General features: G+C 43.7%; 1 protein-coding gene across 4 annotated transcripts in view; it reads right to left on the bottom strand.

The window, feature by feature from the left end:
• Nucleotides 1-261: 261 nt before the first annotated feature.
• Nucleotides 262-26,064, bottom strand: part of PUS7 (pseudouridine synthase 7) — a 73,493-nt gene continuing 47,690 nt past the window's right edge. For all 4 annotated transcript variants that reach the window (XM_044280175.1, XM_044280174.1, XM_044280176.1 and 1 more), the window contains 6 exons: nt 16,558-16,718; nt 13,027-13,153; nt 10,757-10,858; nt 9,902-10,031; nt 6,221-6,312; nt 262-1,881 (listed from right to left, as the gene is read on the bottom strand). In XM_044280175.1, coding sequence (XP_044136110.1) covers nt 1,745-1,881; nt 6,221-6,312; nt 9,902-10,031; nt 10,757-10,858; nt 13,027-13,153; nt 16,558-16,718 — 749 coding nt within the window. In that variant the 3' untranslated portion in view covers nt 262-1,744. The remainder of the gene's footprint in view (nt 1,882-6,220; nt 6,313-9,901; nt 10,032-10,756; nt 10,859-13,026; nt 13,154-16,557; nt 16,719-26,064) is intronic.

Raw genomic sequence — 26,064 nt, 5'->3', positions numbered from 1 at the left:
TAAGAGATAACTCTTATGTTAATTTGAATATGTATCAAATTGTTTTTTTTTTTTTACACAATATAAGCACACAGAGCTATGAGGACTGGGTATTGCGGATGTGCTAGCGGCGATCTAGCAACCCATGTCCTCAGCTCTATACCCAAAATCCCGGTGACAGGTTCCCTTTAAAATGGAAAACTTCACCAAACCCCTTGCACCAGTTTTGACAAATCTACCCCATAGTTCATTACTCTATTCCATCACAGCAGAATACAGAAACAAGTTTATATTCACTCAATTTATTAATAAAATGACTTTAGAGGATATATAGAAACATAGAAGCACTATACAGAAGTTAAATCTGTTTCCAATGGCTTTACAGTTTTATATAGACTGGTAATAGTATGTGCCCTTATTTCACTTGGGAAAAATAGATTAACCTTACAACATTATAAAACATAAAAGTCCAACATTTCAACATAATAAAAATAAAGCACATTTTCTACAGTAAAAAAAAAAAAATTGTTTCAAAAGGGACTGAAGCTCTTTAAAGGGGTATCCTGCCATATATATTGACCTATCATCAGGATAGGTCATCAATATCTGATCAGCGGGGGTGCCATATTCTATATATATAGCAGGACGACCCCTTTAAGTCTCACAGCAATTTTGCTTTCTTAATCTAGCAACATCTAAAAGTTACATCCACAGGCCCTTTCATGTCTCATTCTAGAGAGCTGCTATCCTGAATACTCGCCCTCACACTAGTGTTCAGATGTGAACCTTTTTGTCCACCAACAAAAAACGATACAGGTAAAATGACCTTCTGAACATGACGTGAAAAGGGCCTTAAGTAGAGGTGACCTGCCTTTTAGAAGAACAAGGAATTCTAAAAAAAAGTTTCTTAAGAAAGCCTAAAACCGTGGATGGGAAAATCAGGATAGAAAAATCTTACGAGAATGATATTAAGGAGGCCTACAGGAATAGCCTTGTACTGTACATTGTTAAGCATCTTACTGTGTTCCAATTATTCATACTCTTAAAATAAACTTTTATAGACATTGTGGGATGACATTTCACATTTTCCCAGGTTGTCTACAGAAACCGATTAGAAACTGTTATTTTAGTGCGACTGAGAAAACATAAAATATCAGGCAGGAAATCTCTGCGGAAGACACTTTACCAACTTGTATACAGCATTTGCAATGGTATTTTATCACTTCACTGAAATAGCAAGGAGAATACTGTGATGGCAGAACCATACCCGCTACAATCTTTATCCACTTAGTGGACATGTCAAATTTAGTGATGTCTCATTTTATCATTTCATTGGAAAAAAAAAAGTCTGCTTTGGCACACAAAACAATGGTTTAAAGGTTATGACACACTACATGTTTTCCCCTGACATTTTAGGCTGTTAAAAAAAAAATGACATGAAATTTATGTTTTTTTAATAAGCTTTTTTTTGTAGCACATTTTTCCGACTTTTTTTTTTCTCCCTACCGGAGTCTAGGGGGGAAAAACTCCTTACCCACGTCATTCTGCAATTCCAAGGGAGCAAACAGTTTAAAAATGCCACAAAAAAAAACAGTTTTCATAGGACATTGTATGATTTTCTATTGTCCAAAACATCTGGCCACTGTGTTTTTGTTTTTTTTGCTTCCCAAAAATGTAAAAAAAAAAAAAAAAGCGCAGTGTGAAATCACCCTAAACAATATCTCTTTCAGTCACGGCGAAGGGCTTGCGAGGTTGCAGAAGCGGCTCAGCGCAGCCACACAGTATTCAGCTGTGTCTGCTTTTTGATACTGGTGTCCACTTTTAGCACTTCTCTGATCGCCATTGTCGCATATGTAGATGGCGGCAGGGAGAATTCCATCTTCAATGCTCTATATTTTCCTTCTGTGGAATAACAAGCAGAAGAGAAGTTTTTGTCATATAAGGTTTTTACTGCACTCTAAAGATGTGTTACCACGGTACCATCCTTGAAAATATCAAAATATTCTATACACCCCTGAGAAATAAGCTAGCACTCTTGCTTCACCACTCCAGCATTCCCAGTCGGGCTTTGTTTATTTTGCTGCAGTGATGTGCCCATCTACCCATGTGAGTCCCTCAGGGTCTTTAACCATAAACTAGGGCTGCAGCTAACGATTATTTGAATAATCGATTAGTTGCCGATTAATTTCTACGATTAATCGATTAATCGGCAAAAACGACAAAATTACAAAACAGAGGTTTATATGATCTTACTTGAAAAAATATGTTCAAAGGCCATATTAAAACAAATTGTGGACGACACTATTATGGGGGATCTGTGGACGACACTATTATGGGGGATCTGTGGACGACACTATTATGGGGGATCTGTGGACGACACTATTATGGGGGATCTGTGGACGGCGCAGTTATGGAGAGGGGGATCTGTGGGTGGCGTAGTTATGGAGAGGGGGATCTGTGGGCGGCGCAGTTATGGAGAGGGGGATCTGTGGGTGGCGTAGTTATGGAGAGGGGGATCTGTTGGCGGCGCAGTTATGGAGAGGGGGATCTGTGGGTGGCGTAGTTATGGAGAGGGGGATCTGTGGGTGGCGCAGTTATGGAGAGGGGGATCTGTGGGTGGCGCAGTTATGGAGAGGGGGATCTGTGGGCGGCGCAGTTATGGAGAGGGGGATCTGTGGGCGGCGCAGTTATGGAGAGGGGGATCTGTGGGCGGCGCAGTTATGGAGGGGGGGATCTGTGGGCGGCACAGTTATGGAGAGGGGGATCTGTGGGTGGCGCAGTTATGGAGAGGGATCTGTGGGTGGCGCAGTTATGGAGAGGGGGATCTGTGCACTGTTATGGGCATAACAGTGCACAGATCCCTTTCCTCATAACAGTGCACAGATCCCCCTTCCCATAGCAGTGCCATACACAGACCCCCCCCTCCTCCACATAGCAGTGCTATACACAGACCCCCCTCCCCATAGTAGTGCCATCGACAGATCCTCCCCCCTCCCCATAGCAGTGCCATACACAGACCCCCCCTCCTCCCCATAGCAGTGCTATACACAGACCCCCCTCCCCATAGCAGTGCCATAGACAGATCCTCCCCCCTCCCCATAGCAGTGCTATACACAGACCTCCCTCCCCATAGCAGTGCCATAGACAGATCCTCCCCCCTCCCCATAACAGCCCCGGCCCCGATGCTTATAAGTCGGACTAATCACTGCATCTTTATTTTACCTTTTTCCAATGACGCTCCTGTAACAGCCAGGCAGAGCGGACGGCGGCGTAACGTCACTCACTCACGTGACGCACCTGCTCCGCCCACCTCATGAATGAAGGAGGCGGAGCAGGCGTGTCACGTGAGTGAGTGACGTTACGCCGCCGTCCGCTCTGCCTGGCTGTTACAGGAGCGTCATTGTAAAAAGGTAAAATAAAGATGCAGGGACCGCCCGCCCGCATAGCAACGAATCGGCGATTATTCGATAACTGGATTCGTCGACAACGAATCCAGTTATCGAATATAATCGATTACATCGATTAATCGTTGCAGCCCTACCATAAACCTTTGCAGCAAATTGCTAGAATATGCCAATGTCTGATAGGTGCAGGTCCCACTGTGGCCACCGCTCACATGGGGCTGATCGAAATAGACGAGCCAGCGCTCGGCTGTTTTCATCAGTCCCATAGGAATGAATGGAGGGTGGCTGAACATGCACAATCCGCTCTCCTTAACTTTGCATGCTCCGTTCTAGAGATACACCCCCAACGTAGGCCTGCAGCAAACGATTATTTTAGCAAATCGAGTATTCCACAGATTATTTTTATGATTAATAGAGTACTCTAATAAGAAAAAAATGAATTATTAGATTGTTTCCCTTTATAAAAACTCAGACCACCTGCCATCAGTCCCCAACAACCTTCGTTCCCCCCTGTGCGATCAGCCGAAGTGCATCAGCTCCACTATCCCCCAGTGCCATCAGCTCTCCCTTGCCCCAGGTGCCATCAGCTCCACTATCCCCCAGTGCCATCAGCTCTCCCTCCCCTTGTCTCAGTCTCTGCTCCCCCTTGTGTCCTCCTGCCCGACACCCAGAGTGCACAGTGTCATTGGTTGCTATGACGCTGTGCACTCCGGGCACCCAGCCATAGTCACGCCCCCACCCTCTCGGTGTCACCAACTTACGGTTCCAGCAGGGGGGCCGCCGACACCATCATTCTACACTGCTCTGGGGGACCATGGATGTGCTGTGGAGTGTCTGGAGGCCCCCTGCTGGAAAGGCGAGTATTCCAAGTGCATTGCAGGCCAGCAGGAGACCACGGAGGAGTAATAGCAAGCGCTTCACTCCAACTCTGTGGTCACGTGACACAAACAAATCCTCGATGCAAAAATCTTGCATCGAGGATTTTTTTGTGTCGAATTACTCGATTTAATAGAGTACTCATTTCAGCCCTACCCTAATGTATCAGATGGACCAGTCCTTTTTAGGTCAAGTATTGGCATAAGGAAACTGCCCCACTGAGTTTACTGACCAATGCATATCTTTTAGACTATATTATATTATTTTTGAGGAAGGGTCGTTTTTGTATGAAGCATCTGGCATAAAAGTAGGCAGACATACTAACATGTTTGATATGCTTTCTATGCCTAAGCCTTGATATGATATGAATAAAACCTATGAATCGATTATGAATATTGGAGAGTGCCTCTAAATTCCTTTACTGGAGAAACTTGCAGCTCAACAGACAGCAGTTTTAATATGTCACATAGTAGGCTTAAAATTAAATTTGCTATGGAATTATTATGGGTGCCAAACACTCTGTTGTTTTTCATGCATATGTAAATGGAAAAAAAAACAACAAAAAAAAAACCGGAGGATTTGTGTGGAAACTGCAGCAATATATTTTATTATCATTAGATTACAGAAAAGTATAGATTTGTCCTTCCCTAACTTTTCTCTTGGCTTCAGATATCCGGAGATGAATGGCATAAGATGAGCCGGTTTTTGGGAGGGAGAACACTTTTGAGCTAGGCCTCATGCACACGACAGTTTTTTCGGGTCCGCATCCGAGCCGCAGTTTTTGCGGCTCAGGTGCGGACCCATTCACTTCAATGGGGCTGCAAAAGATGCGTTCCGAGGCCCTGCAAAAAAATAATAATAATAATTGCATGTCCTATGCTTGTCCACTTTGCAGACAAGAATAGGCATTTCTACAACGTGCCTCCCGTTCCGTAAATTGCGGAAGGCACACAGGCGGCCTCCGTTTTTTGCAGACCGCAAAAAACAGAACGGTCGTGTGCATGAGGACTTACTCTGTTGAGTGTTGTAAGGCTGTGTTCACACTTCAGTTATTTGGTCGGTTATTTCAGTCAGTGATTATGAGCCAAAACCCGTAGTAAAGCCTACTCAGAGATGAGGTATAATGGAAAGACCTGCACTTGTTCTGTGTTTTTGACCCACACTTGGCTTTGGCTCACAATAACAATTTTTTTTATTTTTTTCAGAAATGGCCCTCTCTGGATATCTTGAGCCAAGAGGAAATGACAGACATTACAAATGGGGAAGGACCTGTCACCTCTCCTGGCATGTCAGTTTTAGTAACTGCTTGCATTCCCCATGTAACAATTCTGGAGCATCAGGTGGTATGATAGCAACATTAGGTCATTGCTAGTCCGAAATGGGTAGACCTACAGCCAGGGTTCAGTCACATATTGTGGATCTTACTAATTTTTTCACTGAAGACATTTATTCACAAACTTTGTCATTTCATGTGGAATACAATTATTTACTAAAACAAAAAATGTCAGCGGATTGGTGACAGGTCCTCTAAGGGTCCATTCACACGTCTACAAAAGGGTCCGCACCCGTTCCGCAATTTATTCTCTATGGGCCCCAGACGTGAAGAGGAGAGCACACTATGTGCTCTGTGCTTCCACATTTGCGGAGCGCGGCCCCGAACTTCCGGTCCGCAGTTCCTCAAAAGATAGAACATGTCCTATTCTTGTCCGCAAATAGGCATTTCTATAGCGGGTGCCGGTCGGGTGTGTTGCGGATCCGCAATTTGCGGGTCCGCAACACACCACGGACGTGTGAATGGACCCCAACTTCGGAAGAAAGATTCAGATTATAGATTTAGGCAGCAGAGTGGAAATCAAAGTAAATGAACTACCTACAGGGACCGATGTGATGACACCTATCCACTTTGATAAAGACTATTATTCACAGACAAGTGCAAAAAGAACGGTTTAAAATGTGCATACCTGTGTTAAAGACCGGCAATGGTTTTCCTTCCAGCTTCTCTATATCACTCCGAACTAGAGGAACCTTAGGATCGTCATACGCAACTACTTCCCTGCACAAACAGAATGGAGTCTATAGAAACATTTCAGCCAGGGTAGAAATAGCACAGCCCATGTCAAATAGGAGAGTGTCACCTCGTTTTCACGTATTAAAACTACTGGCAGGGTTCTGCTGTACACCTAAACATCATGCTAAATATACCTTTATTAGCATTTATGTTGGTTGCTTGCAGTAGAAGACAATCTTTATTCCTTATGCAAATTAGCTCTTACGTGCCCGGGGGGAGTTATCCATTGTGCATGTGACCAATCCTAACCGGTCACAGCCCCTCCCCCTCCCTGTGATGTCACTCTTCGACCTCTGTTGTCTGGTGCATTTCAAACGTCACTGTGGACATTGGCTACACAGCTCCCCCTCTTCTTCCAACAAGACTGTGGTGCCCTGCCTAACAGTGCATGCACATTATAAGCTGTGAAAAAGCGATGCTTATAAGCTCCTAACAAGCTCTGCCTCTGATGCCAGCAGATGTAAGGCAGCTATAATTAGTAACAGGAGTCGTCCCGGAAGATTGGAAATTGGCAAATGTCGTGCCCATTCACAAGAAAGGTAGTAGGGAGGAATCGAGCAACTATAGACCAGTGAGTCTGACATCAATAGTAGGCAAATTAATGGAAACCCTATTAAAGGATAGGATTGTGGAACATCTAAAATCCCATGGATTGCAAGATGAAAAACAACATGGGTTTACTTCAGGGAGATCATGTCAAACAAATCTTATAGATTTTTTTTGACTGGGTGACTAAAATAATAGACGGTGGAGGTGCAGTAGACATCGCATATCTAGATTTTAGTAAGGCTTTTGACACTGTCCCACACAGAAGACTTATCAATAAACTGCAGTCATTGAGCATGGACTCCCATATTGTTGAGTGGATTAGGCAGTGGCTGAGTGACAGACAACAGAGGGTTGTAGTCAATGGAGAACATTCAAAACAAGGTCATGTTACCAGTGGGGTTCCACAGGGATCTGTACTGGGACCAATTTTGTTTAATATCTTCATAAGTGATATTGAAAAAGGCCTCGATGGTAAGGTTTGTCTTTTTGCTGATGACACAAAGATATGTAACAGGGTTGATGTTCCTGGAGGGAAACGCCAAATGGAAAAGGATTTAGGAAAACTAGAAGAATGGTCAGAACTCTGGCAACTGAAATTTAATGTGGATAAGGCTACTTTCACACTAGCGCTTGATCGGATCCGTTCTGAACGGATCCGATCATATTAATGCAGACGGAGGCTCCGTTCAGTACGGATCCGTCTGCATTAATAACTTAGAAAATTTTCTAAGTGCGCAAGATGCCTGAGCGGATCCGTTCAGACTTTCAATGTAAAGTCAATGGGGGACGGATCCGCTTGAAGATTGAGCCATATGGTGACCTCTTCAAGCGGATCCGTTCCCATTGACTTACATTGTAAGTCTGAACGGATCAGCTCGCCTCCGCACGGCCAGGCGGACAGCTGAACGCTGCAAGCAGCGTTCAGCTGTCCGCCTGTCCGTGCGGAGGCGAGCGGAGCGAAGGCTGAACGCCGCCAGACTGATGCAGTCTGAGCGGATCCGCATCCATTCAGACTGCATCAGGGCTGGATGGAGGCGTTCGGGTCCGCTCGTGAGCTCCTTCAAACGGAGCTCACGAGCGGACCGACGAACGCTAGTGTGAAACTAGCCTAAGTGCAAGATAATGCACCTGGGGCGTAAAAACCCAAGGGCAGAATATAGAATATTTGACACAGTCCTGACCTCAGTATCTGAGGAAAGGGATTTAGGAGTAATTATTTCAGAAGACTTAAAGGTGGGAAGACAATGTAATAGAGCAGCAGGAAATGCCAGCAGAATGCTTGGATGTATAGGGAGAGGTATAAGCAGTAGAAAGAGGGAGGTGCTCATGCCGCTCTGCAGAGCACTAGTGAGACCTCATTTGGAGTATTGTGCGCAGTACTGGAGACCATATCTCCAGAAGGATATTGATACTCTAGAGAGAGTTCAGAGAAGAGCTACTAAACTAGTACATGGATTGCAGGATAAAACTTACCAGGAAAGGTTAAAAGACCTTAATATGTATAGCTTGGAAGAAAGAAGAGACAGAGGGGATATGATAGAAACTTTTAAATACATAAAGGGAATCAACTCGGTAAAGGAGGAGAGCATATTTAAAAGAAGAAAAACTACCACAAGAGGACACAGTTTTAAATTAGAGGGGCAAAGGTTTAAAAGTAATATCAGGAAGTATTACTTTACTGAGAGAGTAGTGGATGCATGGAATAGCCTTCCTGCAGAAGTGGTAGCTTCAAATACAGTGAAGGAGTTTAAGCATGCATGGGATAGGCATAAGGCTATCCTTCATATAAGATAGGGCCAGGGACTATTCATAGGATTCAGATATATTGGGCAGACTAGATGGGCGTTATAGTGGAGAGGTCAGAACAACAAAGTGGCCCTAGGAAATAAAACTAAAAAGTGGCCCTATTTTGCAGACAGGACCAAATTAACAGAAGGCGAAGCAACACATATAGGCGGGGTCAACAAAACACGTGTTATTTGGTTCTGCTGGGGTGCAAAATACCACCCCAGCAGAACCAAATAACATAATATACTGCCCCAAAAGCTGGCCATCAATAGCCATCATCTTCTGTTCTCCTCCTCCAGTTGTCTATGGAGCAAGGGGCTTAGGAGGTGAGGTGTGGGCCACAGCAGTTGAATTCAGGAGGGCGTGTGCGGTCACTAGCCGGGTACATGAGTACCTGATTCCCACAGCGTTAATTACCACTGAGCGCTCATTATCTACCCAGTCAGCGGCAGAAAGGACTTGGGTGGCCCCTGGGGCATCAGCAGGAAAGTTTCCCTGTAAGATCTATGGCAAATCCGTCCCTGGGTCAGAAGCTGCAAACTATTAGGACAGGAGAACTTGGGCACACGCATGATCAATAACACCCCCTCGGCATTTCACATTTAATTTGCAAGTAGAGTAAAGACTGTTTTCTACAGCAAGTAACCAACACAAATGTTAACAAAGGTATTTTCTCTATTCACTTCAATGGGGACAGGAAAATCCGCCCCAATTGCGAACACCCGCAGATTTCAGTGCAGGTTGCCTGCACATAAATCCTGAATGTGTGCATTCACCCTTAAGTTGCAGAATGAAGGTTTCCCTTCACGGATATTAAGTATATATGATTGAGTAACTTTTACTATACAGTTCTTCATGTACATAACAGTGGACAATGCCTTTATTAGACGTACTTGTCCTCAGAAGTTTGAGAAATGATGGAATGAGTGGTCTCATACTCATGTTGTGATTTAGGATATCTTGGAGGTGTTCGCGCTCAGATCTATGGGGGGGGGGGGGGGGGGGGGGGGGGGGGTTGGGCGTATGCTAGGTTATGGGCATTTACTGTGTAATTTCTGTCCTATGTTCCTGTACATTGTATACCATTGTATGGTGATTCTCTCATGAGGTTGTCATATGCTACTGCTTTATATTGACTCTGCATTTGTGAATGACAAAAGAGACAATGTACAGTCATAAAATAAGCTGACTTTATTTGATCAATAAAAATGATTTGATTCAAAAACAGATTACTTACCAGCTAACGTCTTGGGGTCGTATTAATATTTTCCTGTAAGCTCCAGCTAAGGAGTAATCCTTTACGCGGTGTCTCATGTTATTTATATCCAGTTGGTCAGTAGCCAGCATTTCTTCATAAGCTGCAGCAACTTTATAAAAAAAATACATAAGACACAATGAGCCACAATGCATAAATCTAAACATTATTCATCAGAGGACACCATCTAGAAGCCTCGTTGGCTACAGCAGGAAGGGTGCAGCTTATTTACACAGCAGCGGCCATCTCTCCTGACACAGCAAGTCATTTTATTCCTCCTAAGCATCTCACAAGTGGGTGGTACAATTCACCTCGGTCAAGGGGGCATATCCAACAGTGCTCACAGTGAGTGTCTGGGGAGAAAGACACCCCAGAGACAAGGGGAAGAGTAAAAACTGTCAATGTAAACATGTTTACCTTTAGTGTCACCTATAGTACACCCCTCACATTCTTGTAAATATTTTATTATATCTTTTCATGGGACAACACTGAAGATCTGACACTTTGATGGAATATAAAAGTAGTCAGTGTACAGCTTGTAAATTTGGTGTGCCTTCAAAATAACTCACACAGCCATTAATGTCTAAACAAAACAAAAATGTGAGGGGTGTACTCACTTTTGTGAGATACTGTTCTATACATATACACACACACACACACAGCAGATTAATAAAAAAATAAAATAAAAATTGTCTTTGTTGCCATACGTTTTCTTTTCACCTGTAATTGGTGTATGACCGTAGATCCCCCTCTATTGGGACTCTGATCTGGTTTTAATGAAAAGCACTGCTGTCTGGCCATATATCACTATAAAGGATAAATTAAAATTTTACTTACGTTTGTGCTTAGGATATATGACATCAAAGCCTGGAAGTGGCATCACTACGTCATGGATGGTGTAACTGTGGGTATTGCTTTCATCAAGCACAATTGCCGTTGCTGCAAGTGCAAAAATAAAGAAGAAAACAAAATAAAATATACACATATACACACACACACACACACACGAAACCCCATCGTTTTTACTTCTAAAAGAAGGTGGAGGGTTTGTTTTCACTCAGTTGTAAATTGTGGTCTGCCAAAAATGGGGGTGGTGCTGTAGACAGGGCCAGAATTACTCCACCTCCTGGCACAGGTGCAGACACCTGTGCCATCTACCTAATCTGTGCATGCACCAGGGAGACAAATAGTCCTGGCCCCATCCAGAGCACCTCCTCCATACAACATTCCCAACCACGGACCAGACTGGAAACCTCGTAAAAGGATGTGGCACGACACGGGTTCCAGAGCGCCTGATCCACATAACTTTGAGACAGCAAGTATGGAAATTTTCTTTGGCAGGCAAGATATGATTAATTACCCTGGGTTCAGACCTGAGCGTTCTGAAACGAGCGCTCTGTATGCGCGATTGTACGGGCGTTTGCAATCGCGCATACAGAGACAAGCGAACGCCCATTGTCACGCGTTCCTGAAAGTCTATGTACGGGAACGCGCGTCAAACGCCCCAAAAAAAGCTCAAGAACTTGTTTGAGCGTCGGGCGTTTTACAGCGCGATCGTACGCGCTGTAAAACGCCCAGGTGAGAACCCTTCCCATAGGGAAGCATTGGTTTCTCCTTGTTGAGCGTTTTACACGCTCAGGTGTGCTCATTGCTCCAAAATCACCTGTTTCCAATCTTCTACTGTCCACTAGGGGTGGGCGATATGGCCTAAAATCTATATTGCAATATAACTTTAAGCATATGCGATATATATCGCAATATATTCTATATTTCGGGAGGGGTTAAACTTAACCATTAGCCTTCTTGGGGGCTAGAACCCTTGTCCTATTCACCCTAATAAAGCTCTATCAGGGTAAATAGGACTTCATACTCTCCCTGCTGCCCTGTGCATAGTGCATACAGCAGCAGGGAGCTTACCATGGCAGCCAGGGCTTGAGTAGCTCCTGGCTGCCATGGTAACCAATCGGAGCCCCGCGATTACACTGCTAGGGCTCCGATCAGAAGCTGCCACCAATGATTTAATCGTGTGGAGGAGGGGGGGCCCGCAATTAATATACTTAGAAGAGGGGGAGTAGAAGGGAGGGCACAGTGACCTTTAACTTGGGAATGAACCTAATAAAACACTGAGCTGTTCGGGAATGTGAGAACAGGTTGCAATTTCTAGTATACAAGAAGAAAAAATTGTTCCACCACCAGGAGTAACAATGCAGTTACATGACAATAATCTGCATAACTAATCATATTCTAAATAGTTGCAGGTCCAATATATGTATGAGATAGCCAAGATGATTGTCTATAAAATGATGGTAGTGTCACGTTAGAAGTTGTAGTGGATGGTGAGATAAGGAGCCTGAAAGTCAAAGTACTGCTCCTCAGTGTAGTATACATTTTTTTTATGTAGGCTTGTACTTGATTTATGGAAACAAAACCTAAAACAGTTACTATTTATGCTGTCTAACTTCCGCGGACAGCCCAAAATACAATGAAATGCTTGAGGAGAACATGCTTGTTCTATACCGGGGTAGGCAACCTCCGGCACCCCAGCTGTTGTGAAACTACAACTCCTAGCATGCATACTTAATTTGCTCTTCTCTGAACTTCCATAGAAATAAATAGAGCATGCTGGAAATTGTAGTTTCACAGCAGCTGGAGTGCCGTAGGTTGCTGACCCCTCTTCTAAAAATAGTCTTTATTAACATTTTGCAAAAGAAAAATTGACTATGGAATATTTTCATGAACCAATTGGGAAGCATTAATAAAAAAACAAAACAAAAAGGCAATGGTACTGAAAAATGAGGCTGTGGATTATTTTGCCACTTTTACACACAGCCCTAATTCACACAGACACACAAAAGTAAAATGGTGCAAGTCATGCCTCTGTTCTACTGCACAGACAAGAAACTCAGGGCACACACTACTTTGGTTAGTGTGTCATTGCAGAGAACTGTGTGTGGCGGTTGACAGTTCCATGTACTATGTGGACATATAGACCTAAACTAACGTATTAAAGATCTATGTTTTGGGGTCCTAAGACGGACAATTGACAAATACAATCTAAATCTTAACAAAAAAAAAAAAAAAAAAAAGAAGAGAAATCTGTTTAATACCTCCTTTGAGCACAAGATCCCCAGGAACAACGTTAAGTCCATATTCCTCGATTCTCTTGCTTACCATATTATTCCAAACATAACTCTGATAACTGTGTATATACATTAGCCGGTTGTTCCTAGGAATCTAAACAAAAGCAGTTAAATTTAAGAGATTTATTCACTAAAATGTAAGGCAACCATAACACTGTCGGGACCACTAGAAACACTGGGCCCTGCATTAATTGGTGCTGTGAAAAACAAGTATTGTACATGACATCTTTCCCTACTGCACCATCTATGGCGAAAATAGATTTTTGTGCTTACCGTAAAATCTCTCTCTCATTGAATGCACTGGGGGACACTGTACAATGGGTATATGCCCAGCTAACACTAGGATACTGACCCTAGAAATGATCAGTGTTGGCTCTGCCCAGGTAGGCTATATCCTCTCCACATGCACTAGGCCAGTGATGTCGAACCTTTTAGAGGCCAAGTGCCCAAACTGCAAACCAAAACCCACTTATTTATCGTAAAGTGCCAACACAGCAATTTAACCTGAATACTATAGTTAAATATACTATATATTCCATGTACTTTATCATTTACCTATTAAAGACTGCCTACATTCAGTGCCCTGCCTGTGCTGTTCATAGTCTATGGTGTACCAGTCTAAGGCACATTGGTACACCATAGACTTTTTTCACAGTGTGGGTGCCCACAGAGAGGGCTCTGAGGTTCGCCATCACTGCACTAGGCCAATAAGTTAGTAACAAAAGCAGTAGGAGGGAGGCAAAAAAGAAAATAGAACCCAAAAGAGACAACCCCCCCCCCCCAGAAAACAAACAAACAAAAAAAAAAAACAGCCTGACAACAGGAACAAAAAAAGAAGGGTGGGATCTGTGTCCACCAAAGCATTCAACAAGAAAGGAATTTTACAGTAATTACAAATATCCAATTTTCTTGTTAATGACATTGGGGGACACAGAACTGTGGGATGTCCTCCTAAAGCAGTCCCCGAAAGGGAGAAAGACAGCCACATGAGCAGCCAAGCACACTGCTGTCTGGAGAATCTTGTGACCAAACTGCCACTGTCAGAGGCCAAGGAATGAATCTGGTTGAAATTAGACAAGTGGGAGCCTGCAGACCTGGGAAGCATAAGCCTGATGCCCAACTACCCAGGAGGCTCTGAACGTATGAGTAGACAAGGCAGTCACTCGAAAGGGAGGATCGTGAACCTTAGCAAGGTAAGCTTCTTTAAAGGGGTTGTCCAGTTTCAGAGCTAAACCCGGACATACCTCCATTTTCACCCAGGCAGCCCCCCTGACATGAGCACTGGAGCAGTTCATGCTCCGATGTGGTCCTTCGCCCTGCGCTAAATCACGCAGGGCAAAGGCATTTTCTGGAGTTCCGGTGACGTACTCTCCATGGGGCTGCCAGGAAGCCCGGTGACTTCACCAAACACACTGCCAGACGGAAGCTTCCGCCCAGCAGTGTGTTATTGTAAACAAAAGAGCCCTGTGCAATCTAGCGCAGAGCAAGGGAGCGCATCGGAGCAGGAGATACTCCGATGCTAACATCAGGGGTGCTGCCTGGGTGAAATTATGGGTATGTCCGGATTCAGCTCTGAACCTGGACAACCCCTTTGAAGGGAATCTGTCACCTGGTTTGAGCATATTAAGGTGTTACTACTGCCATGTACAATAAAATACCTTATTTCTTGCTGTAGTCTTCATTTTTTTGTTTCATGGTTTCATGAGCGATAAAATCCACTATTTATGTTATGCAAATGAGTGTCCAAGGTGCCTAGAGGGGGGTTCTTATCATAATCTGGAGCCCAGGAACTCCCCTGTACAGTGCCCAGCCCGCCTTCCTTTAGAGCATGCTCTGAGCCCAGTGATAAATTTAAAGCTATTGCCCTCATGAGCTTCCACATAGCGCAGGCAGTCCACGGTACTGCACCTGCGTGGGATTTCACATAGCGGAGGGGGTCGGCAGCAAAAAGTTCTGGTGTGGGCAGTTACTTATGCTGGAAGATGAGTGCTTGGGCTCTAAAGGAAGGCGGGCTGGGCACTGTACGGGCGAGTTCCTGGGCTCCAGATTAGGATAATAACACCCCTCTAGGCACCTTGGACACTCATTTGTATAATGTAAATAGTAGCTTTTATCACTAATGAAACCATACAACAAAAAAATGAAGACTACAGCAAGAAATAAGGAATTTTATTGTACATGGCAGTAGTAACACCTTAATATGCTCAAACCAGGTGACAGATTCCCTTTAATGGCCGACCAAACCTATTGGGAGATGGACGTCTAAGAGGCCAGTAGGCTCTTATGCAGGCCCTCGGTAATGACAAAAAGGGAGTCAGAGTGACAAAAAGGCTCAAATCAGCAACAGACAGATTATGATTGCACAGCATCAAGGTGGTGATGTGACCCCCCTGGGAATGAGAGGGGTTAGAAGAATGAAAGATGAAGTCTTCATTGATGTAAAAAGGAGGAAACCACCGTGGAAAGAAAAGATAGGACAGGAAGGAGAACTACCTTGGTCTGGTAAAGAACCAGAAAAGGGGACTTAGAAGACAGGGCAGCCAGCTCTGAAACCCTGCAAATACAGGTGACAGCCACCAGAAAGGCCACCTAAAAGAGCAAAAACAGAGAGACCTCCCTTAAGGGTTAAGAAGGAGGAGTTTTAAGGTCATCAAGGACCAGATTTAGGAACGCAGTGTGCCACCCCCTGAAGAAAGGTCTTCATCTGAGGGCGAAAGGCTGGGATCTCCTAGAACACAATAGATAAGGTGGAGATCTGGCCTTTAAGGGACACGAGATCAAAACCTTTTTTCAAGCCTGCACTGTTAGAGCCTAGCAAACTGGGGTTTACGCACCTTCATCATGGTCTGAATGAGAGGCCAGCGGAGGCTAGCATAGAAACCAAGAAAGTGGAAGGTCCAGAGACTAAGGAAGAGAATGGATTGGAGAAGGACTAAGACTCAGGGGCTTAGGGTGGATGGGCCCTGGGGTAAGGAAAGACACCCGTAAAAGAGGGAGCCTCGAGGAAACCTAATATAGAGGATGGTTGGAGTGGAAATTACCATTGTGCATCTTTGGAACCTTAGGGACAGGCTGGGGATTGAGACAGCCTAGTCCCTGCAGAAACCAGGGATTAAGGGATAAAATGGTAGTGTAGGGTCTTCGGGCGCTGCAGGATCACCCCTCTAGTAAACTTTCATCAGTGAGGAGAACAATCTTAGGCTGCTTTCACACACAGTTTGATCTCTTTAAGCAGTGACTGCGCCAAAACCAGGAGTAAAGCCTACACACACACACACAAATAAAAAGTATAATGGAAACATATGACTCATTTAGTGTTTCTGACCCGCTCCTGGTTTTGACTCGCACTCTCATAGAAATCACCAAAATCAACAAACACTGACTGTATGAAAGTGGCAAACAAATCGAAAGCCTGTACAATCCAGAATCAATCCACATGCAGCAGCAAAAATGTTCAGAAAACCTGAAAATGGTTTATGTAAAATCATAAATACTCACTATGCCAAATGCTGTTACAATGTTTTTCAGGCCATACTTTGAAAGTCCACGAAGCAGCTGACCCTCTACACACCGCTTCACAGGCAGTTTTCGCAGTGCAGCATCTGGGTCCTTTGTCTTTGCCCACACTTCTCTACACTCAACCAGATATCCCTTTTCAGCTGTAAAGACACACATGAAAATAATAATGAATGTTGATCTCTACATAGATATGAGACTTAAAAGAAATCTGTCACCAAAGACCTCCCTTATCCAACTGTTTACCTAGACATAGTTCACCTGATCAAAACACTTTCTTGAGGATTTGTGGCTCCATTCTCAAAGAATGATACTTTTTCCTAATATGAAAGGCGTTTGGTGCAATAAGGGCATCACTGTTGTTCCCGCTGAACCCAAGCTCTGGTCCTTTCTGTGGTCAGCCCCTGCCTAGACAGGGCCAAGCAGTGGCAAAGCAGGAAGGGGCTGGCCACAGAAAGGCAGAGATCTTGGGTAAACGAGAGCATAGGTGACTCCTTCATTGTACCAAACACTTAAACTTCATATTAATTTATATTGTGGAGAAAAATAATTTCTGCAATTGGTTGTACTTATCCATCTTTTCCCATTGTTCTACAGCCAGCTGTGCTTCTTATGCACAGCAGGCTGCACTCGGCGAGTTTAGCGAGAATCTGTCATCTGACGGATTTTCTGCAACTCCTCCCGTCTCCCCAATAATGACAGCCCCAGTCTGCGATATGTTTTACAGCTCCTAGGGGCTCTTTCACACGAGCGGATGCCGTGCGGGTAATCCGTTGTGTGAAAGAGTGCTAAGCCCCGCTCCGGACAGCAGAGACACGGAGCAGTAACATGATTGATAATGCTCTGTGCCTCTGTGACATTTTTACTACAAAATCACAGTGACAAAGTTGTCACCGTGATTTTGTAGTAAAAAGGTCACAGAGAAGCATGGGGCATTATCAGTCATGTTAATGCTCCGTGTCTATGCTCTCGGGAGCACGGCTTGGCAGTCTTTCACGCATCGGAATACCTGCACGACATCCGCTCATGTGAAAGAGCCCTAAGGCACATCCCAGGTCTCTGCACTTATTATCAGTCCTGCCACGTCTATTAGGGGCTGTAAAACCCATCCCTGGCTAACAGGCCAGTGCCCGCCAGGGGGCAGGGGAGCGAGCAGTGACTTTGAGAGACAGGCTGTGCTGTATGCGAGACCATTAGCGATTACTCTTTCACTACACACAATGTAGTATATAGCCTGTATTACACAAGCCGGTATTTTGGCCAATGATCACTAACGAGTGTTCATATGAACGCTCTTTAGCAATCATCTCGCAGTTTAAAGGCCCCATTACAGATTATAAGAACAAAGCAGTATTGTGGGTGCGCAGCCAAAAATATTAATATGTTAATATGATCACTAACAAGCGTTTGTAGTGACGCTCATTAGCGACCATCTGGAAGACAAATACTGCTATCGATTACCCAATGAACAATCAGTCATCGGGATCCTTAGACATGTTAAAGGGTTTCTGTCACCAGAATTAACCCTATTAAACTAGCTGACATTAGCGATGTGCTAATGTCAGCTGAACCTAACTAGCCTATTCCTACTTTTATCTATGCCCCCGTTCCTCCAGAAATATAACTTTTATAATATGCTTATTTGCCTCTAGGAGCAGGGGGGGGGGGGGGTAGGGGCGTTGCCCCTGCCCCTAGAGGCTCCGTTCTCCCACCTCTGGCCACACCCTGCTACACTAGATTGACAGGTCCAGGCAGCCTTCTTCTCCAACTGCCGGCCCTGTGCGCTGGGGAAATCTCGTGCCGTTCAGTATTTGGCTCAGATGCAGTGAGGAAGCCGACGAGCATCCTTCACTCACTGCGCCGAATACTGAACGAGACGGCGCAGGCGCGAGATTTACACACCAGACAGGGCCGGCAGTAGGAGACCAACGCTGCCTGGACCTGTCAATCTAGTGTAGCAGGGCGTGGCCAGAACTGAGCCTCTTGGAGCAGGGGCAACGCCCCCCCTGCACCTAGAGGCTACTTAGCATATTATAAAAAAGTTATTTCTGGAGTAACGGGGCATAGATAAAAGTAGGAATAGACTAGTTAGGTTCAGCTGACATTAGCTATGTGCTAATGTCAGCTAGTTTAATAGGGTTAATTCTGGTGACAAACCCTTTAAAACATTGTCATTGTTTGCCGGCAGCAGATTGTGCTGTCTAATAAATGCTCTGCTGATGGCAAACAATGAGAATGTATAGGGACGAGCGTTGCATTAGCCATCACTCACCCCTATATTGAGGAGATTATAATAGCAGCGGTCTCCTCTGTTAACGAGCAGTTGAATGACGGGAGGGAGCTCTTCCCTCTTGACACTCGTCTGCTACATCTGCCCCTGCTGCCGATTGCCTGATGAACGAGCAAACATTCATTCATCAGGTAATTCAAATATTTTAACATGTTAACAAAAATATTCTTTGCAGGTGGCATATTGTGGTGTCTAATCACGACTTGCCGTCTGAAAATAAGTATACTGCATGAGGCTGAATGATGGCATAGCGATTGCTCCTCCCCATGATGCAGAGAAGGCTGCTGCATGTAATAGCAGCCGTCTTCTCTGCTAGCGAGCAGATGATTGTCAAGAGGAACATAGTGCTCACTGCATACACCGCTCTGCCACATGGTGCTGACTGCATACACAGCTCTGCCATACAGAAAACTGCACAACATGCTTACATAGTTCTGCTTTATATGGTACACATGCTGCACTAAGGAACCTTCATATCCAGCACAGTCCTACACATACCCTCAGGAGTTCGCTTTACTCCTCCCACACACGTGGCTGATCACATGACAGTGACATCACCACAGGTCCTGTACACATAATGTTTAGTCTGGAGATGTCCGTGAGGGGCGGGGCTTCCTGTGTGACAGACCTGCCAGGCTGCTGATACAGCGCTCCTGACTAGAAAAAAAACATGTGGAAAAATACCCTGAGTGGGTGTCTGACTCTTAGGGTCCATTCACACGTCCGTTGTTTCTTTCCTAATCTGTTCCGTTTTTTGCGGAACAGATCTGGACCCATTCATTTTCAATGGGTCCTGAAAAAAAAAAAAAAAAAAACATTGTGCTGTCCGATTTTTTTCAGGACCCATTCAAAATGAATGGGTCCAGATCTGGTCCGCAAAATACGGAACAGATCAGGAAAGAAACAACGGACGTGTGAATGGACCCTTATACAGGTGTTATCGTGACCTCTGGTAGACGCTGAACAAATGTACTCTGCTGTACATAGCATTGTGTGTCGTCACACTGAACTAATCTGTGTGGGACAAGTGACCACTCACTGTGCGGACTGCACACAATACTGTATTCAGAAGAGAGACAGGTAGTGAGAGCATCAGTAACAAGATCTATATCCTGCTTATAACGCCATAGTTCTGAATGTAGATCGCTGCACTAATGTTATCAGCAGAAATATCTATTATGTCTACAATGAATGGACTTTCTACAGAAAGAGAGAAATAGATCTGCCGATTACAGGCTGTAGCATACTGTAAGACTCACCATGTTGTGGATTGGAATGAAATGTTACTACCAAGTTACTTGCAAGTTCCAGCAGCCTATATGTAAGTGGCTGCTAGCTGTGCTGTGTAACAGCATGTGGGGGCGGGGCAGCAGAGCTTGTGCTGGTGCATGTTAAATCCAAAGGAACGCCCACAGATTCTCACAGGAGATGTCAGCACAGTAAACTAACAAGTGGAATTTTATTACGTGCTGCATTACGGTAAGATATGGGTTTATTGATTTTTAATGCACAAAGGTGTTCATAGCCTTTGAGAAAAAGTATTGTAACTCTGGAACGGAGCCTTGGATCCACAAAATAAAAACAGCCCTTTAATCAAGTGAACTACAGCTATGTGTATATGCAAACACTTGGATAGGGAGGTTACCGGTAACCGATTCCCTTTAAATACAAAGCCATTAACCCCTTAGGGACGCATGAAGTACCGGTACGGCATGTTTCCCGAGTCCTTAAGGACCCATGACGGTTTAAAATAAGATTGCGGCGCCCCGGGGGTTAATCCGAACGGGATGCCGGCTGAAATCATTCAGCCGGCATCCTGTCACAACGCCGGGGGGAGGTCACATGTGACCCCCCGTATCAGCGATCGCAGCAAACCGCAGGTCAATTCAGACCTGCGGTTTGCTGCGCTTTCAGCCGATTCTGATCGGATCAAACTTTAAAATGCCCCAAATAAAGTTTTATTAACCCCCCCCTGCACCCCTGAATGATATTATGTGGGCGGGTGGTGCAGGGGGGGCGTCGCAGGCGGGCGGTGCCCGCCTCCCCTTGAATAATCATTGGTGTGCAGTGGTATATCAGGGTGTCAGCACATTGCCGACACCCTGGTATAAACGGCTGACATCGGTGACCCGTACGGACCGCTGTATGGAAAAGGTTAACAGCTCAGGGGAGCACCCTCCCTCTCCCATCGGGGGGCTGCTGTGCCTTTGCAGCCCCCCGATTGAGAGGGAGAGAGCCTCCAGACAGCCCCGTCCTTACCCTTCCCTTCCCAGTCTGCGCAGTTGTGGCTACAACGGAGCAGACGGGGAAGGTTCCCATGGCAACAGGACGCCTTCTCAGGCATCCTGCTGTCCATGGTGCTGAACAGATCTATGCTAAAGGCATAGATCTGTTCAGACAAAGTGTAAGTAAAATACCGTACAGTACCCTATATAGTGTACTGTACTGTATTATACAGACATCAGACCCACTGGATCTTCAAGAACCAAGTGGGTCTGGGTCAAAGTAAAAAAAAAGTGAAAAAAGTTAAGGAAAAAAAACAAAAAAACTAATCAAAAACAAAAAAAAAAAAGGATTGCCGCGTCCGTAACGACCCGATCTATAAAACGGTCATGTTACTTTCCCCGCACGGTGAACGCCACAAAAAAAAAAAAAAAAGAAAAAAGAAAACTGAGAAAATTTAAATTTGGCCCACCTTACTTCCCAAAAAAGGTAATAAAAGTGATAAAAAAAGTCGCATGTACGTCAAAGTAGTACAGTCATCTCATCCCGCAAAAATCATACCCTACCCAAGATAATCGCCCCCAAAAACTGAAAACACTATGGCTCTTAGAATATGGAAACACTAAAACATGATTTTTTTTTGTTTCAAAAATGAAATCGTGTAAAACTTAAATAAAAAAAATAAAAAAAGTGTACATATTAGGTATCGACGCGTCCGTATCGACCGGCTCTATAAAAATATTATGACCTAACCCCTCAGGTGACCACCGTAAAAAAATAAAAACTCTGAAAAAAAATCAATTTATTGTCATCTTGCGTCACAAAAAGTGTAATAGCAAGCGATTAAAAAGTCATATATACCCCAAAATAGTGCCAAATAGTCATCTCATCCCGCAAAAAATTAGACCCTACTTAAGATAATCGCCCAAAAACTGAAAAAAACAATGGCTCTTAGACTATGGAGACATTAAAACATTTTTTTTGTTTTAAAAATGAAATCATTGTGTAAAACTTACATAAATAAAAAAATTGTATACATATTAGGTATCGCCACATCCGTGACAACCTGCTCTATAAAATTACCACATGATCTTACCTGTCAGATGCATGTTGTAAACAACAAAACAAAAAAAGTGCCAAAAAGGCTATTTCTTGTTACCTTGCCGCACAAAAAGTATAATATAGAGCAACCAAAAATCATATGTACCCTAAACTAGTACCAAAAAAACCTGACACCCTATCCCGTAGTTTCTAAAATGGGGTCACTTTTTTGGAGTTTCTACTCTAGGGGTGCATCAGGGGGGCTTCAAATGGGACATGGTGTCAAAAAAAACAGTCCAGCAAAATCTGCCTTCCAAAAACCGTATGGCATTCCTTTCCTTCTGCGCCCTGCCGTGTGCCCGTACAGCAGTTTACGACCACATATGGGGTGTTTCTGTAAACTACAGAATCAGGGCCATAAATAATGAGTTTTGTTTGGCTGTTAACCCTTGCTTTGTGACTGGAAAAAAAATATTAAAATGAAAAATCTGCCAAAAAAGTGAAATTTTGAAATTTTATCTCTATTTTCCATAAAATCTTGTGCAACACCTAAAGGGTTAACAAAGTTTGTAAAATCAGTTTTGAATACCTTGAGGAGTGTAGTTTCTTAGATGGGGTCACTTTTATGGCGTTTCTACTCTAGGGGTGCATCAGGGGGGCTTCAAATGGGACATGGTGTCAAAAAAACAGTCCAGCAAAATCTGGCTTCCAAAAACCATACGGCGCACATTTCCCTCTACGCCCCGCTGTGTGGCCGTACAGTAGTTTACGGACACATATGGGGTGTTTCTGTAAACGGCAGAGTCAGGGCAATAAAGATACAATCTTGTTTGGCTGTTAACCCTTGCTTTGTTAGTGAAAAAAATGGGTTAAAATGGAAAATTAGGCAAAAAAATGAAATTCTCAAATTTCATCCCCATTTGTCAATAACTCTTGTGCAACACCTAAAGGGCTAACAAAGTTTGTAAAATCAGTTTTGAATACCTTGAGGGGTGTAGTTTATAGAATGGGGTCATTTTTGGGCGGTTTCTAATCATGTAAGCCTCACAAAGTGACTTCAGACCAGTAGTGGTCCCTAAAAATTTGGTTTTTGCAAATTTCTGAAAAATTTCAAGATTTGCTTCTAAACTTCTAAGCCTTGTAACATCCCCAAAAAATAAAATATCATTCCCAAAATAATTCAAACATGAAGTAGACATATGGGGAATGTAAAGTCATCACAATTTTTGGGGGTAGTACTATGTATTACAGAAGTAGAGAAACAAACTTTGAAATTTGCTAATTTTTCCAAATTTAGGGTAAATTAGGTATTTTTTTATGCAAAAAAATGTTTATATTTTTTTTTTTACTTCATTTTACCAGTGTCATAAAGTACAATATGTGACGAAAAAAATAATCTCAGAATGGCCTGGATAAGTCAAAAGTGTTTTAAAGTTATCAGCACTTAAAGGGACACTGGTCAGATTTGCAAAAATGGCCAAGTCCTTAAGGTGAAATAGGGCTGAGTCCTTAAGGGGTTAAATAATACCAAATATCCTCAGCTGGTGTTGAGCCAACTTGTGTTTTCAAGTTCAGCGTACAAGGTTCGGGTTATCTAAGAATTACATTATGGATTACGCTACTACCGACTATAACTTATAGACAATAGCCCGAGGGTGGCCAGACGTGCACAGCATCATAGTAATATATGATGCTGTGTACTCCCGTGGTCACAATCAATGCCACTCCGGGACATATGGCCTGCTCACAGACCGTATATCTTGGAGGGCACACGGTCATGTGCAAGGGCCCTTATAGTGAGCAGTCACATGGCTGTATGTGCTGCTGCCTATGGCTCCTCCTTATGCAGAGCGTTACGCAGGACTCCGCTTGTAATAACTGTATACTGCAGTGCTCACGCTCTAGCTTTCCTTTAATGAGCATATGCAGCCTTTCCAATAGGACTATGGTTACTTTCACAATCTCGTTTGTGCGGATCAGTCATGGATCTTCACAGACGGATCCGTTCTTCAGATAATACAAATGTCTGCATCTGTTCAGAATGGATCAGTTTATATTATCTGTAACGTAGCCAAGACGGATGGTCTTGAACACCATTGAAAGTCAATGGAGGACGGATCTGTCCTCACTGACTTACATTGTGTCAGAACAAACCCATTTGGCTCAGTTTCATCAGACGGACACCAAAACACTGCAAGCAGAATGGTGACTGAACGGAGGCAAACTGATGCATTCTGAGCGGATCCTTTATAAAAAAAAAAAAAAAAAAAAAAAAAAAAAAAAAAAAGAAATGATCCGTTTTGGAACGGATCTCACAAACGGAAAGCCATTGTGAACGTAGCTTAACTAATAACTTACTACAGATAAAATGCATGGCCTATACATTCAAATAGGATATTGTTCATGGGAAAATCTGTTTAATATACAGCCAGTAAATGTGCAAGTAGCAGATGATGGAAGATTGCTGCATTACCAGATTATACAGTCTGGGGGACTAAGTGGGGAGTATATGTTCTTTTGGTATTTTATCACATTTGGGGACACTGGAGGAGTTTTCTTATAACTCAGACAAGAGAGAACTCCTGTATGCAGCTAAATAATCATTTGTACTGTGCATTCTCCAGCTATTCCTACCCTGGCTTTGTCTAATCTCTAAAGCAGGGGTCAGCAACCTTTGTCACTCCAGTTGTTGTGATACTACAACTCCCAGCCTGCTCCTTTCACTTCTGTGGGAATTCAGAGAACAGCCAAGTGTGCATGATAGGAGATGTAGTTTCATGACACCTAAAGTGCTGGATGTTGCTGACCCCTGCTCTAAAGTAATGTAAATCAGGACACTAAGGGGCGATGTGATGCAGGCAGAGGGGAGGTGTTAGAGAAGGAGATGGGCGGGAGACTCATCCTGACTAACGCCCCAATAACTGCATCAGCTACCTTTAATACAATACTTAAAGGGTTTATCCATCACTAAGGTAAAAAATGAGAATGAGACGTCATATAGTACATCTCTAACAAAGCTAGAACTAGCCCTGCACCTCATGTGCATCCAGAGATCTCCCCATTCATTGCCCTGCGAGATTTATATCAAGTTGACAGCTAAAGAAGAGTGTATTTTCTGCTGCAGCTAAGAACCTTTTATCTTCATTCAGCAGGACCTGCGCTGACGTCACCACGCTCACCACGTGGTGAGCGCCATGACGTCAGCGATGGTCCTTTTGCAGGTCCTTCAAGAAGAACAAAGACGACAATGCCGGCTGCACGAGGCAAGTTATGTTTTTTTATTATTTTTTAACCCTCAACTGACATTATACTTAGCATTCTGTATTAAAGAATGCTATTATTCTCCATTATAACTTGGTTATAATTGAAAATAATAGCATTCTTTATTACAGAATGCCAAGTATAATAAAAATAATAGAAAATAATAAAATCTACAGAACACCAAACCCGAACTTCAGTGAAGAAGTCCGGGTTCAGGTCTGGGTACCACATTCAGTTTTTTCTCACATGCGTGCAAAACGCATTGCACTCGTGCGGTTAAAACTGAACGGAATGCAATTGCAGTCAAAACTGACTGAAATTGCGTGCCTACTCGCACGATTTTCTCTGAACGCACCTGCATCACATCCGCCCCTCACCCGCGACACCTGTGTAAAGGGGGCCTTAGTGTCTATACATTGCTAATTTAATTGATTATTGTCACCAGTAGCAAGGTTAAATTCTGTAAGAAAAAAAAACTAATTTAATTTATTTTCAAATCTGTAAATATCTGGCACTGCACATAGATTGTAGTGTCTGAGCCAACTGTGTTTAATCACGTGGCATAGTCACTTTGGTTATGAACACATGTAGCAGCAGCCGAAATACCATTGATAAGCTGATATTTAAATGACTGGAAAATTACGACAGTAATACCGCAAGTTTAAGTGTTAGCC

Source organism: Bufo gargarizans, chromosome 2 (genome assembly GCF_014858855.1).
Source record: "Bufo gargarizans isolate SCDJY-AF-19 chromosome 2, ASM1485885v1, whole genome shotgun sequence".
In the NCBI taxonomy this organism is placed as follows: domain Eukaryota; kingdom Metazoa; phylum Chordata; class Amphibia; order Anura; family Bufonidae; genus Bufo; species Bufo gargarizans.
The sequence above is the reverse complement of the archived record's forward strand: the minus strand, read 5'-3'. Positions and strand labels throughout refer to the sequence as shown.